Source organism: Maniola hyperantus, chromosome 12 (assembly GCF_902806685.2).
Source record: "Maniola hyperantus chromosome 12, iAphHyp1.2, whole genome shotgun sequence".
NCBI classification, from domain to species: Eukaryota; Metazoa; Arthropoda; class Insecta; order Lepidoptera; family Nymphalidae; genus Maniola; species Maniola hyperantus.
This window is the reverse complement of record NC_048547.1, coordinates 8,301,161-8,313,514: the sequence shown is the minus strand read 5'-3', so window position 1 is coordinate 8,313,514 and position 12,354 is coordinate 8,301,161. Positions and strand designations below refer to the sequence as shown.

Here is a 12,354-nt window from a genome sequence, read left to right as displayed (position 1 = left end):
AATTAGGTATTAGTTTACCATATTGTACTTAGTTATAATTCACGTCACATTTGAAAATAACTTAATTATAAATAAAGTAGATCTGAGATAAGCATTTCTACTACTACTACTATGTAACTACAATTTTGGTACATGAAAAATAAAAAATAAACAAATAGATCTACTAAAAGTTAAAACTAACTAATAAATAATTAGTATGTATTATAAAAATAATGTTTGACTTTGTCGTTGTCTCTGTCACTCATACCTATATGACGTTTTTCGGTCTCAACAACAGACAATGCTCTACAAATCTGCTATCTCCTTCCAAAGGTCGATGTACATTACTTTCTGCTGCGTACTGTACTGTATTGTTCTGAGTAGGTACTTGTACCCGGCAGGAAAGATTGCACATCGAACTTTATATCGGATGATGTGAAAACCTTTTATTAGCTTGTAGTTACTTAATTTTAAGATTATAATAGATTAATGTAAGCTGTTGGTTCTCCTAATAAAATAAAAATAAAAATAAATAAAAAATAATGGTTTCGTAAAGCGTTATCTTTGTCGTTGAGACCGACAAAACGTCACATTTGAGTGATAGAGATGAAACCTAAATCTTTTTTTGAAGTTTGATGTGTAATTTTTCCTGCCGGGTTACTATACGTGAATGTTTCTGGTTTCTGACATAGTACCTTTACAGCAACCAGTAGGTGGCGCCTGAGTCGCTCAAAGAAAAACAGCATTGCAACGCATGCCGGGAGTTAATAGTAAATTATAAATCTATACAATGGTATTAGGTCTGCTTAATAAGTGATATTTGTATCTTTAAAGAAATTTTTCTGTATTATTATTTTTATTAAGTGTAAGAGCTTATAAAATAACTGTTTTTAGCCGAGTGATTCAAAGGCGTCCAGCCTTTCACTTTTAAGATACCTAGATCCAGTAGAGAAACAAAGAAGGGACACAGCACGATCTAACCAAAGAAAAGGTTCGGAACACACTGTGCAATTAACTGAGGTTGAAGCGTTCTTTATTATGAAAGGTGAGAAGAGTATTCATTATTGCTTTTTAGAAAAGCTAAGGAATTTAATTTTTATCACCAGTTAACTTAACGACAATCACGTTTAATATTAAAAGCAATGATGAGGTCTAGTTTGGAGCGCGCTTGAGTATGTTAGGACTATATTTTAGTTTCTCTAAAAATCAAACACTAGTTCGCCAATAGCGCAGGCCCATACTTTTGACACAAGCACTGACCAATGCACTGACCTAATAATCAAATAATGATATATTTTGCGTAGTTTTTTTGTTAAAAAAATGGCATTCAGTGGAAACAAATTAGAAGCTGTTAGGAGGTACTCCAACAAACAAAAGCATACTTGACACTTCTATTAAAAAATTGAACCTTAATAGGTTGCGTTAAGGAACAAATTAGGTTAGCATGTCGGTGACGCAACCTTGAAAATTTTTACCTATCCTGGAATCGTCCAACGCCCCTAATAAGTTTTTACTTCAATAATAACGTAATACGTTAAAATATAAAGTTTAATTTTCTTTTCAGAACTGATAGTAAGCGTCAACAGAAAAACAGTACATGCGACGCAAGACTACGATAAGTTTTTGGTATTCTCTCTAAATCTCCTAGAGATTACATCCACAGTAAAAACGTTTACCCTAGAAGCGAATGTAAGGCTCGGTTCCGTAGATATGCAACACCATAGAGCGGGGCAGAAGATCATCAGTATGATAGAGACACCGGAGTTGACGACAGACGTTGATGCGACCGATAATCCGGTGTTGACGACTGCATCCGTCAACCAGTATTTGTTCACTGTCACATACAGCAATGTAAGTGATCTGAAATTCAGAATAGCTGTTTCAGTCATATTTGTTGGAATTTGATATATAGATTGATTGATATGACATACCAGTTCGGCAGCAGGGATTTAGGATCTTTTGAAATCCTGGGGATTCTTAAATTTTTCGTAATAAAAGTACCCTCTATGTCCATTTTACCTTAATTACTCATGTCCGGGATGTAAGCTCTTGTATCTCTATACCAAATAGGTTATGCTTGCGACTTCGTAGTGGCTATGAATTTCAAATAACCTATTCGTAATTCCAGTGGGAGTGTACTTTTCGTCAAAATCGGGTCAACGGATAGGCCGTGAAAAGCTACAGACACCAATTCGCATTAAAATATTAAGTATGGACTAGCTGACTAGTTCGGGTTGTTTTTATAAATCTTTTCTTAATGATATCTACATTAAAAAGAACCTCATGTTGCATAAATAGGTTATATGCAACATCTGAAGTGTCTATGCCAAGTGATTTGAGCTGTAAACGAATTACAATTTGTTAAATCATGGTTTTTGTAAAGCAAGTGACATAACTATGATAAATTCGCAGGTGGATAAAAAATGCCCAGAATTCCGGAGTCATTATGGCTCAGTGGAACAAATGATCGAGTTGGATTTTACCAGACTAAAACTTTTACTGCATCTTGAAGGCCTACGGGAAATTTTAGTTGTAGTCAATGAGTACCAGGTAAATATATTCACTGTCAAAAGATTTTATTTGTATAATTTCGGAAACTTACCAATTGTTTATACTTTTAGACTGTTTTTTCTTTCTTTTTTTATACTGATGCAACTTAGCCTTTTACTGTGATCTCACTGTGGTAACCTCTGCAGGCCTAGCATGGGCCGGGAAATTTTCTCCCCGAGGAAAGGATAAAAAATTTATCCCCTCCGATAGTTATTTCCACTCTCCGAGCATGGCCACAGGGTTGGATATAATTATCCCCGGTGATAAGGCGGGGAAAGACTAGTCCTCGGTTAATGTCAAAGTGTTATTATTTTTTATCTGTGCTTTTGATTTTGCTCGTTTTCGTTACTCGTAACTCGTCTGTGGCTGCTTTTTATTTTAAAAGAGCTAGAAGCCGGAGCCGTTAAATAGTTTAAAAAACATTCACAGAAGATTATGCACGTAAGTATTGTTATTGTTTGTGTTTACCTAACCTAACTCCACTTTTGAATTATCCAAATTAAAAAATAATCGAATAGTTGAAATTCCTAGCTATCACAGTAAGTATCACAAAGACAATTTGTGTTAGTCAGTACACAAAATTGAAGTGATAATATATTGATATTGTTAGCGACAAAGAAATGCATAAATTGTTGTTTTATTTGCAGACATGGAAATATGTACTTGAAGAAGGGCACTGGCCACTGACTGACAAGTATGATGAGGCAGCTCGGGATGTAGGACCACCGGGAAATGTCTCAATAGTGCCGTCCGTCACATATATGAGCACATAAGTGTTCAATATTAATTATCACTGTTGGGCATAAATGCTCAACAGGAATTGGACCTGAAGACTCCATAATGGGCCAGCCAGAGAGATGCGTGTATTAATGTAGTTCTATTAAATGTGTGTCTTGTATAACAAACTCAAAATAACTTTAGGTACCTACCTATTGGAATAGGTAAGTTAGGTACACATCTTATCAACATAAAATATTTTCATTATTGTTTGAGATGATGATAAAACTAACAGTTCAGCACACTGCACTGAGAAGAGTTCAATATCACTTAAAATTGGTTAAGCTGGTATGGTTTGAGCTATTAAACTAACCTAATTTCTTTATAAGCATGTCAAGCCAATGTTTTTTATCTTATGGCAGGAAATCTTTGAAGTGTCGGTGGTGGACTATGGTGAGACTGTCGTTTAACCCACTTTGTACACAGTGGGTACTTTATAAAACCAATAGCCCCGAGTGGTTTTCCTATAAATGCCAATAAATAAATAAAAAGTAAGTAGAGGATATGTACATTTTTGTAATTTGTAAATAGTTATGAATATAGGAAGTTATTCTATGGCAGTGTGGTTTGATTGAACATTAAACTTGTTACTTCCTTTTCTTAAGGATAATAGCACTACTTTTAGATCTGTTAAGTTAACATCAGAGATTTGTGTACATCCAAATAAGCATTGTTTTAATTGGTATTCCTAATATTATGCCTAAAAGTTTGTGTTTGTTACTCAATCACACAGAGTACTTAAAGCAAAATTATTTTTTGAAGAAACTTATTTTTTGTTATAGCAGCAATAGAAATAAGTACAAAATTTCAACTTTAACCTGTTACGTTTCAGGAGACAGACAGATGGAGAGCTGAGACTGTAATAGGGTCCCATTGGTACCCTACAGAACCCTAGTAGTAGTAGTAGATATAAGGATGGGTTTGCACAAGGTGGTTTTAGGTAATAGGTACTTAAAGAAATATATTTTAATGCAAATATGTATTTATTATTCCATCCCTTTTTCCCTTTTATTGTCGGGCAACAGTTAGCAGTCTGGTTTGATCCATAGATATGTGAGATTTCTTTATTTGTTACATTTTCTAGTCTGTCCTTTGGTTGTTCCATTGGAAATCTGAAATATACAATTTATACATTAATGATTTTCAATAATAATAAAAGAGTAAGAGGATATACTGAAATGGTCTATAAAGTATAATAGGCTAACATATTTACTCTTACAAAACACTTATGATGAACCATTATAATTTGTAAAGTGTTATTGTGTTTGTGTATCATTATGTATTTAACTATGATATAGGTGTGTATTTTAATTTAAGAATTGTTTTGTTAAATTAGACTCCTGCCTATTTTGTTCAAATAAATGATTTTATTATAATGAGTCATTGTGTTATTTTATATTTCCAATAATCCATACTAATATTATAAATGCGAAAGTGTGTCTGCCTGTCTGTCTGCTAGCTTTTCACAGCCCAACAGTCTAACCGATTTAGATGAAATTTAGTACCTACAGAGTTAGCTTACATCCCGAGGATGGACACCGGCTACTTTTTATTCTGGAAAATCAAATAGTTCTCACAGGATTTTCAAAACCTAAATCCACACAGATGAAGTCGCGGGCAATAGTCATCCCATGACCTTGACTTGTATCTCACTGGTAACTACCATCTGCCAAGAGTCTTATAGATGTGAGGACGTAGAATAAATAGATAATAGCCGCATGTAGGACCTATTTGTAGGTACCTACTACCTACCTAAGTAGGTACCTATTCGTTTGCACAAGATGGTTTTAGGTAATAGGTAAGTACTTAGGTACTTACTTTTATGAATCCATCCATCGAATTAATCGGCTTTAGTGCTTCATTAAGCTGCTCGCACAAGTACAGCACATAATATTTGTCCATCCGAAACAAGTGTCGGAACTCAGCGTCGGGAAATTCAAAGGGATTACTTCCATCACTAATTACGTGCTCATGTTATTTTCGTTCTAAATTCTCTATTTCAAACTAATAAAAAAAGCGCGAGACATGTTTTTTGATCTTTTAATAATTGAGTTAAAGTTCTATGAGCTTATACCCACCTCTAATCTCGATGATAAAATTATCCCTCTCAAATGTCAAAAAAGGACAGTTTATCTTCTTTTATTTGGCCCCATGCTATAGACGGTGGATAAATAGTCCCCCGAGTCCCCGTGAAATGTCAAACGGGGATAAACTTCTCCTCTCCCCTGTTGCCGTGCTCTGAGGGGTGGAGAAGTTAATGTTATCTCCTGTGCAGTGGATAAAATCGGGGGATATAATTTTTATCTTCGGCCCATGCTAGCCGTGCTGGAACTGTGGAAGCCTCCCACCAGACCAGTTCAAAGACAATTTAGGAAATATAAATTCCCGAATGTCCCCTACCGGGAATCGAACTCGGGACCGAGGTGGTCAAACTTTGTTTAATAAAAATGAATATAAAACATAAGAATTCAGTTACTACTTGTTTCGAAATCATAGAAAGCCCCTTCATAATACCTACTTATTTGTATACATGTTATGTGAAATGATTTATTTACCAATCTTGTATGATTTTAGACTAGATTACAATCAATTCAGAGTACAGTGGATAGGTACGCGAATGCGGGACCATTGGAAACCATCGCAGAAGACGAAGAGTACTCGGTTGCCAAGTCTAAAGGTAAAGACTGCATTCAATGCAATGTTTTTTTTTTAAAATATGACAAAATCATTTTGATAATAATTATATAAATGTGTAAATGGAATACTTGGAAGTGCCGAAAATTTATAGAAAAAAACTTAACGTAAAGTTAAATTAATTTTATTAATAGTATGACAGATTTATAGTACGCGACAGATCGAGAATCGAGGTGGCAATCGGGGTAGGAACGCTGCGCACACCCGCACAGCGCCCGCGCTGACCCGGTGCGGGCAAGCGCGGGTGCTGTGCGGGTAATACCTATTAAGCACAAACACCTATTTTTAAGGATATAACTCTAAAACTGACACACTTTCATACCAACTCCTATTTTATCCCTTAGGGAAATCCTTACCGACAAACAAACAAACACCATTTCACATTTATAATATTAGGAGATAATTTTAGTTGGAATATATAAAAAAATAATAATTCGGCGTTGGGTTTTGGGCATCTCTGTTTTTGTATATTTATTTTTGTATATTTATTTAATAAGCTAAACGATTTCAGCGAGTGTAGCAAAGCCCTCACGTCGCAAGCAAGTGGAGAGTATCCAACTCAAGATTAACGTTAAGATCGGAGCTGTCGAGATCGAATTCGCGACCGATGTCAGACCGCTCTCCATAGTGAAGCTGCAGGGCGCCGGCGCTGGGCTGATACTGAAGACGTCTTACACGCAAGTCGACTGTACCATCGCCTCCATAAAGGTGGAAGATTTGAACCCTGAAACAGTGCACAAAGAGGTATGGCACGAGTATACATGATGTAATTAGACCGCTAGCGAAAACTTTGCGCTAATATTATACACCTTAACACAATCCTATATCAGTAACCATTTGCCTTATACTTCTATTATTATTCTTCAAACCCGCAATGTATAGCCAAAGCCCCGCTTACGGGCGTTGAGCCCATGACACCTATCTACGCAACATTAGTTGACCTCTAGCGTCGGTCAGATGTTTTATTTGCTATCCTGATACGACCGATCAAAAGTGTACTTATTTTGCTTTACCATATGAGTGCTCTCTTCGTTATCATGTGGTCGTACGTGAGAACATGGTATTTAGTTGAACATTTACGAGCGGGACGTACTTAAGAGCGAGATGCACGATGCTTTCACCGTGAAAATCAGCGTCTGGTATTACCACGGAATACTTTACACCTTTTACATGTACAGAAGGCTCACTCTTTTGGTATATAATATTCATATGATCTAGTTTACAAAATTTATAAGAATTTAAGAAGAAAAGAATTTAAAAACTAAACTTGTAGTTACCAAAGATAGCAGTATCTTTAGTTATGGAACGTCTACAAGCAAAATACTGGTTACTTTCTAGGTGTTACGATAATAAGCAAAAAATATTGTCATTTTATTATTATTTCAGATATTAAAAGTGCTTGGCGGAGACGTGATAAATGTCCAGATAGTGCTGTACAACTTGGACCAGTACCCAACCGTCAGCGACGTCAATATGTCCATAGATGCCCAAATTAATTGTCTTCGCATTGTGTTCCTCAACTGGTTCGTCTCTTCTATGCTGGTAAGTGTTTAGTAGAATATGTAACTGTCTCTTCGGGCCTGTCCTTTTACACACTTTAATGTTTACTATATCTGTGTACTTAATTATCACCTAATACTAAAATGGAGGTAGAAATAAAATAATTTTTATATTTCTGATATATTCAAATTTTATATAATTTTTTTGTAGGAATTCTTAAACAATTTCCAAACTGCGCAAGCGGCTATTATCGAAGCGTCGTCGCAAGCGGCGGACGCGGCGCGTGCCAACGTGCAGAACGCGTACCAGACCTCCACCAAGCTCTCGCTACGCGTGCGCCTCGCCGCGCCCATCATTATCGTGCCCGAGAACTCCAGCAGCCTGACCGCCATGCTGCTCGACCTGGGCCGCATGAACCTTAGCAACAAGTTCGTCGACGTCCCTGCTATCGTGAGTATCTACCTCTACTCTACATAACTGAGAGTGAACGTGCAGAACGCGTTCCAGTACTCCACCACACTGTCCCTGCGAGTGTGCATCACCTCGCCCCTTATCGTGCCGAAGAATTCAGGCAGCCTCGACGCCATGCAACGTCAATAAGTTACTCAATACAATGTAAATAACGGGTACGGACTACGATTAATGCGACAACTTTGAACCAGTGCCCTTATTATAAATACAAAATAGTGTTTTTCCGCGGCGCGTGCGCGAACTGACTCCCTTGAAAGAGGACCCCGGATGGGTTCGAAACTAGTCGGGCTAACGTCGACTAAGCACGTGAGTACAGCCGGGACAGATATTATTTATGATGGAAATCACTCACGGTAGTTTTATGGTGTGCCCACGAGGGGGGAGGGAATCCAAATGATACACACGTCCTTCCTTAAACGAAGTCTGTTTATTACTACTACAATAATTATTCTCTTTGCTACCACACCTTACAACCGGGGCAGGAGAAAAAAAAAATGTAAAGTACTTAGATAATTTACATTTTTTTTACTTACTTCCACTCGCAGGTGGTTATATACCTTAAAAACTAGGAACAAAAAGCTTAGTTCTATTCTTATGTACTACTTCACTTTTGTAATTTTTAAGAATTATTACGTTTGGTCCGACGTCATTTATCACTGTATAAGGGCCCTCAAATAAACAGTCAAGTTTTCCACCGCACTCATTTTTCACTAGCACTTCCGAGCTAGGCAGCAATGTCGCGGCAACAATGTAGCGGAACATTGCTGCCTAGCTCGGAATGTAATGTCATATAACCTTATAGAGATTGTATGGGGACCAGTAGTGCCGCGACAGGACTGTGACAGCTGGTGACAGCACTGTTGCGGCAGCGCTGCTGCGTGCAGCGTGGTTCGGACTTTAGAGAGTTGTTGCACAGCGAGTGGTTGTTGCGGCAATGTGTGTGCTGTGTGTGACACCTTACATTATGTAATTAAAGTTAACGTCATGTAATTAAAGTATCGAACTACCCGCTTTCTTGTTCTTTTCTGCCCGACCCGCCCCATCATCGCTCGGGTGTCATTTCTGAACATCCGGTTATAAAGAAAACATATACAAAATTGACAAGTTTGTAGTTCTTTAAAGCTATGCATTAATTTTATTTTATTTTAATTTCATTTTACTTATAAGGAACACATACAATACATTAATTTAACACAAACTACGACACTTATAAATAAACACAGGCTGAAAAATGTATCTATAAAATAAATATTAATATTTCAATCAGTCAGTTTCTCGTATACATTGTCATCGTTATCTCCATCAGGACGTCGATAACAAAGTAACAGTGGACGAACTAACGCTCGAACTGGAAGACATGAAAGTATCGTGCGTGATGCTAACAGACGAGAACGACTTCCAAGGCGCCGTGCACGAACGCAAGTTGCTGCGTCCCACGAGCTTCAAGCTTTTCGTCAAGCGTAGCCTCTCCTCCTGGTACGAGAGCCTACCCGACTTGGACATATCGGGAAGGATGAAAACTATTGCCGTGAGTTCATTTGACTTTTTTCGCTTGAATTAGGACCTATTTTCGTCAATAGCCTCTCCTCCTGGTTCGAGAGCCTATCCGACTTGGATATATCGGGAATGATGAAAACTATTGCTATGAGTTCGTTTGACTTTTTACACTTTCATTAGGACGAATTTTCTGAAATTTCCCAACTCACAATAAGTAAAATATACAGATACACAATATACAGATATAAAAACAAACTAATTAACAGCTGGCCGTTTACGATAAAATGACATGTCGCATCGCAAAAGCATCGCATCCAGGCTTTAAGGATATTTCTTTTGCTATGCGATAATACGTCATTTTACTCAGCCCAGTAGATCAATTTCGAAAAACCTGCATCAATCATATTACAATCGCCATAGTTGTAATTGGCTGAATATACGGCATTCTTGTTGCAACAATGTATTGTAGCTAATAGTGACCCAGTGATTGCGATCGTGACACTAGCTGTCATTCTACCGCAATCGAGCAGCAGGAAAATTTCAGGATATTTCTTTTGCTATACGATATGTCATTTAACTGTGTCCAGCTGTAATTAGTTTTTTTTTTAAATAACTCAATTTGACTTAGGTAATTTTGGATTGGATGGCAATTTCGGATTGGATGGGAACATATTTCAGAAATTACATCTACATATTTATTTTGTACAAATGCTGTCAGGTAAAAAGATCTCTTGATGTCTGTAGAGGGGACAAGAATGCGCAATAGTACTGTACTATTATGGTACATGAAAGGTTGACTGACGCACCAATCGTGCGGCGGGACAGTCACCCCCGTCGTCGTTTCTCATTTAATACCACCAAACATAATTATCAATAAATAACCCACTGCGCAGGTTCAAGGTCAGAGTTCTTTTTCCCAACTTCAACAGTGAGACAGCGTGCTGCGAGGATCGTTAAGTTTTTATAAAGAGTATTTTTGCATTCCATTAGATTACCGTGGGGCATAGCGATTACAAAAGTATTATGAAAATTCTGAACCAAAACCTTCAAGAGGGTCAAAAAAAAACGGAAGAAGCCAAATCTCAGGCAGGTGTGTCCAAAGCAACCTCCAAAGTGACTATGAAGAGCCAAACGAGTAGAATTCAAACTAAGTCGGCCGCTACCGTAGTGACGCCGTCGAAGGAACAATCTAAAATGCCACGAACCACTATAAAGTTCGCATTTACGATGGACAGCTTTGTTATAGACCTCATGAATACGAGTGACGTAAGTACCTTATTTATAATATAGTACGCGACAGGTCGAGATGGCAATCGGGGAGGGAACCCCTCGCGCTAACTCGGTGCGAGCGAGCGCGTGTGCCGGGCGTCTCTCCGCCTCATACCCCGATTGCTATTTCGACCTGTCACAGACTATATATAGTCGTTAATTTTTGAAGCCATCTTATCAATCAAGAAACCTATAAACCAAAGTGAAACAAATAATTATGGGCAAATGATAAACGTTAACTTCACACTGTAGTTTTCTACATTTTTAGAGCATTTAGATCATTGTTGAATTTTTCTTAGAGATTTATTTTCTACGTTCAAAGAGCCTATATTGATATCATTAGTATCTTTACGTTTAATAAATTTTAGTGGTGGTATTTGTATTCTATTTTCAACGAAAAATATCCACAACTATAAGCTAATTTATTCATATTTCTGTTTGTTGTAGTCCGACGATTCAGTGTTAGTAAAAGACGTGGATCTGGCCCGTTTCTGTCTAGCGTTACTATCAGTAAAGGGTCGAATGTTCTCGGACGGTTCCATACACACTTCAGTGCTACTGGTCGACTGCACTCTTGATGACACTAGGCCAGGCCGTGGAGCTAAAATAACGAGGTGAGATTACGTTTTGGACCTTTGAATCTGACTATTGGCATGGTTTTGCTGACTTGGACGCCTAAGAGGAGAGAATCGCTCAGTGAAAAGAGCATACAAATTGGTCTAATTTATGATAACACACAGTTAGATACCTTAAGTATAAAGAATAAATTTTTACACCGCATTTGCCATATTTGCTCTATGTGTCAACCATCACGTCAAAAGTACGGTTTACCTGTAGATTAAGGAATAAAATAACTTGCATTATCAGGTATTTAGAAAGGCGTCGCGACAAACAAGAAGTAAAACGTACCGTGTCAAATGAAGCAGTAGAGAACGTACTGGAGACGCCCGAAAAGATACGCAGCATGATCGACATTACTTACACCATGAAGAACGGTGACACGTTTGGTAAGAATTACTTTTTTAAAAAAAAATATTTATTACTAGCTGCCCTGGCGAACTTCGTTCCGCCTAACAGTCGATTCAAATTTTTTAAATTTTTCTCTCCGTAAGAACCATCCTCGTACTTCAAGGAATATTATAAAAAAAGAATTAGCGAAATCGGTTCAGTTGTTCTCGAGATTTGCGATGAGCAACACATTTAGTGGCCCGCAGTCACAGCCGCGGCGCGTGCGCGAACTGACTCCCTTGAAAAAGGACCCCGGATGGGTTCGAAACTAGTCGGGCTAACGTCGACTAGACACGTGAGTCCAGCCGGAACAGATATTATTTATAATGAAATTCACTCACGGTAGTTTAAACGCATCTTTATTTAAATCAATAAGATAGACGGTATACTTGTACTGAAATTCAAAATTGAGAAAAAAAAGGTATTTACGAGTATCGAAAATATTAACCTAGACCTGGACCTAAACTTCCTTGTTTTAAGGTTCTAGCTCGTCCATACAGATATATATTATGGATGCACTACAACTGTAGATGTAGCCAGTGCCCCAAGCAGAAACTGCGAAAAAGAAATCGATAAAGAATGTATGACTTAAAAGCAAGGGGTTTGAGT

At 37.6% G+C, this 12,354-nt stretch overlaps 1 protein-coding gene across 3 annotated transcripts in view; it reads left to right on the top strand.

The window, feature by feature from the left end:
- Positions 1-12,354, top strand: part of Vps13 (vacuolar protein sorting 13C) — a 57,083-nt gene that overhangs the window by 14,515 nt on the left and 30,214 nt on the right. For all 3 annotated transcript variants that reach the window (XM_034974315.2, XM_069502085.1, XM_034974314.2), the window contains exons 17-27: positions 874-1,024; positions 1,544-1,830; positions 2,392-2,529; positions 5,881-5,983; positions 6,512-6,744; positions 7,387-7,542; positions 7,711-7,950; positions 9,278-9,499; positions 10,459-10,734; positions 11,185-11,351; positions 11,605-11,744. In XM_034974315.2, coding sequence (XP_034830206.1) covers positions 874-1,024; positions 1,544-1,830; positions 2,392-2,529; positions 5,881-5,983; positions 6,512-6,744; positions 7,387-7,542; positions 7,711-7,950; positions 9,278-9,499; positions 10,459-10,734; positions 11,185-11,351; positions 11,605-11,744 — 2,113 coding nt within the window. The remainder of the gene's footprint in view (positions 1-873; positions 1,025-1,543; positions 1,831-2,391; positions 2,530-5,880; positions 5,984-6,511; positions 6,745-7,386; positions 7,543-7,710; positions 7,951-9,277; positions 9,500-10,458; positions 10,735-11,184; positions 11,352-11,604; positions 11,745-12,354) is intronic.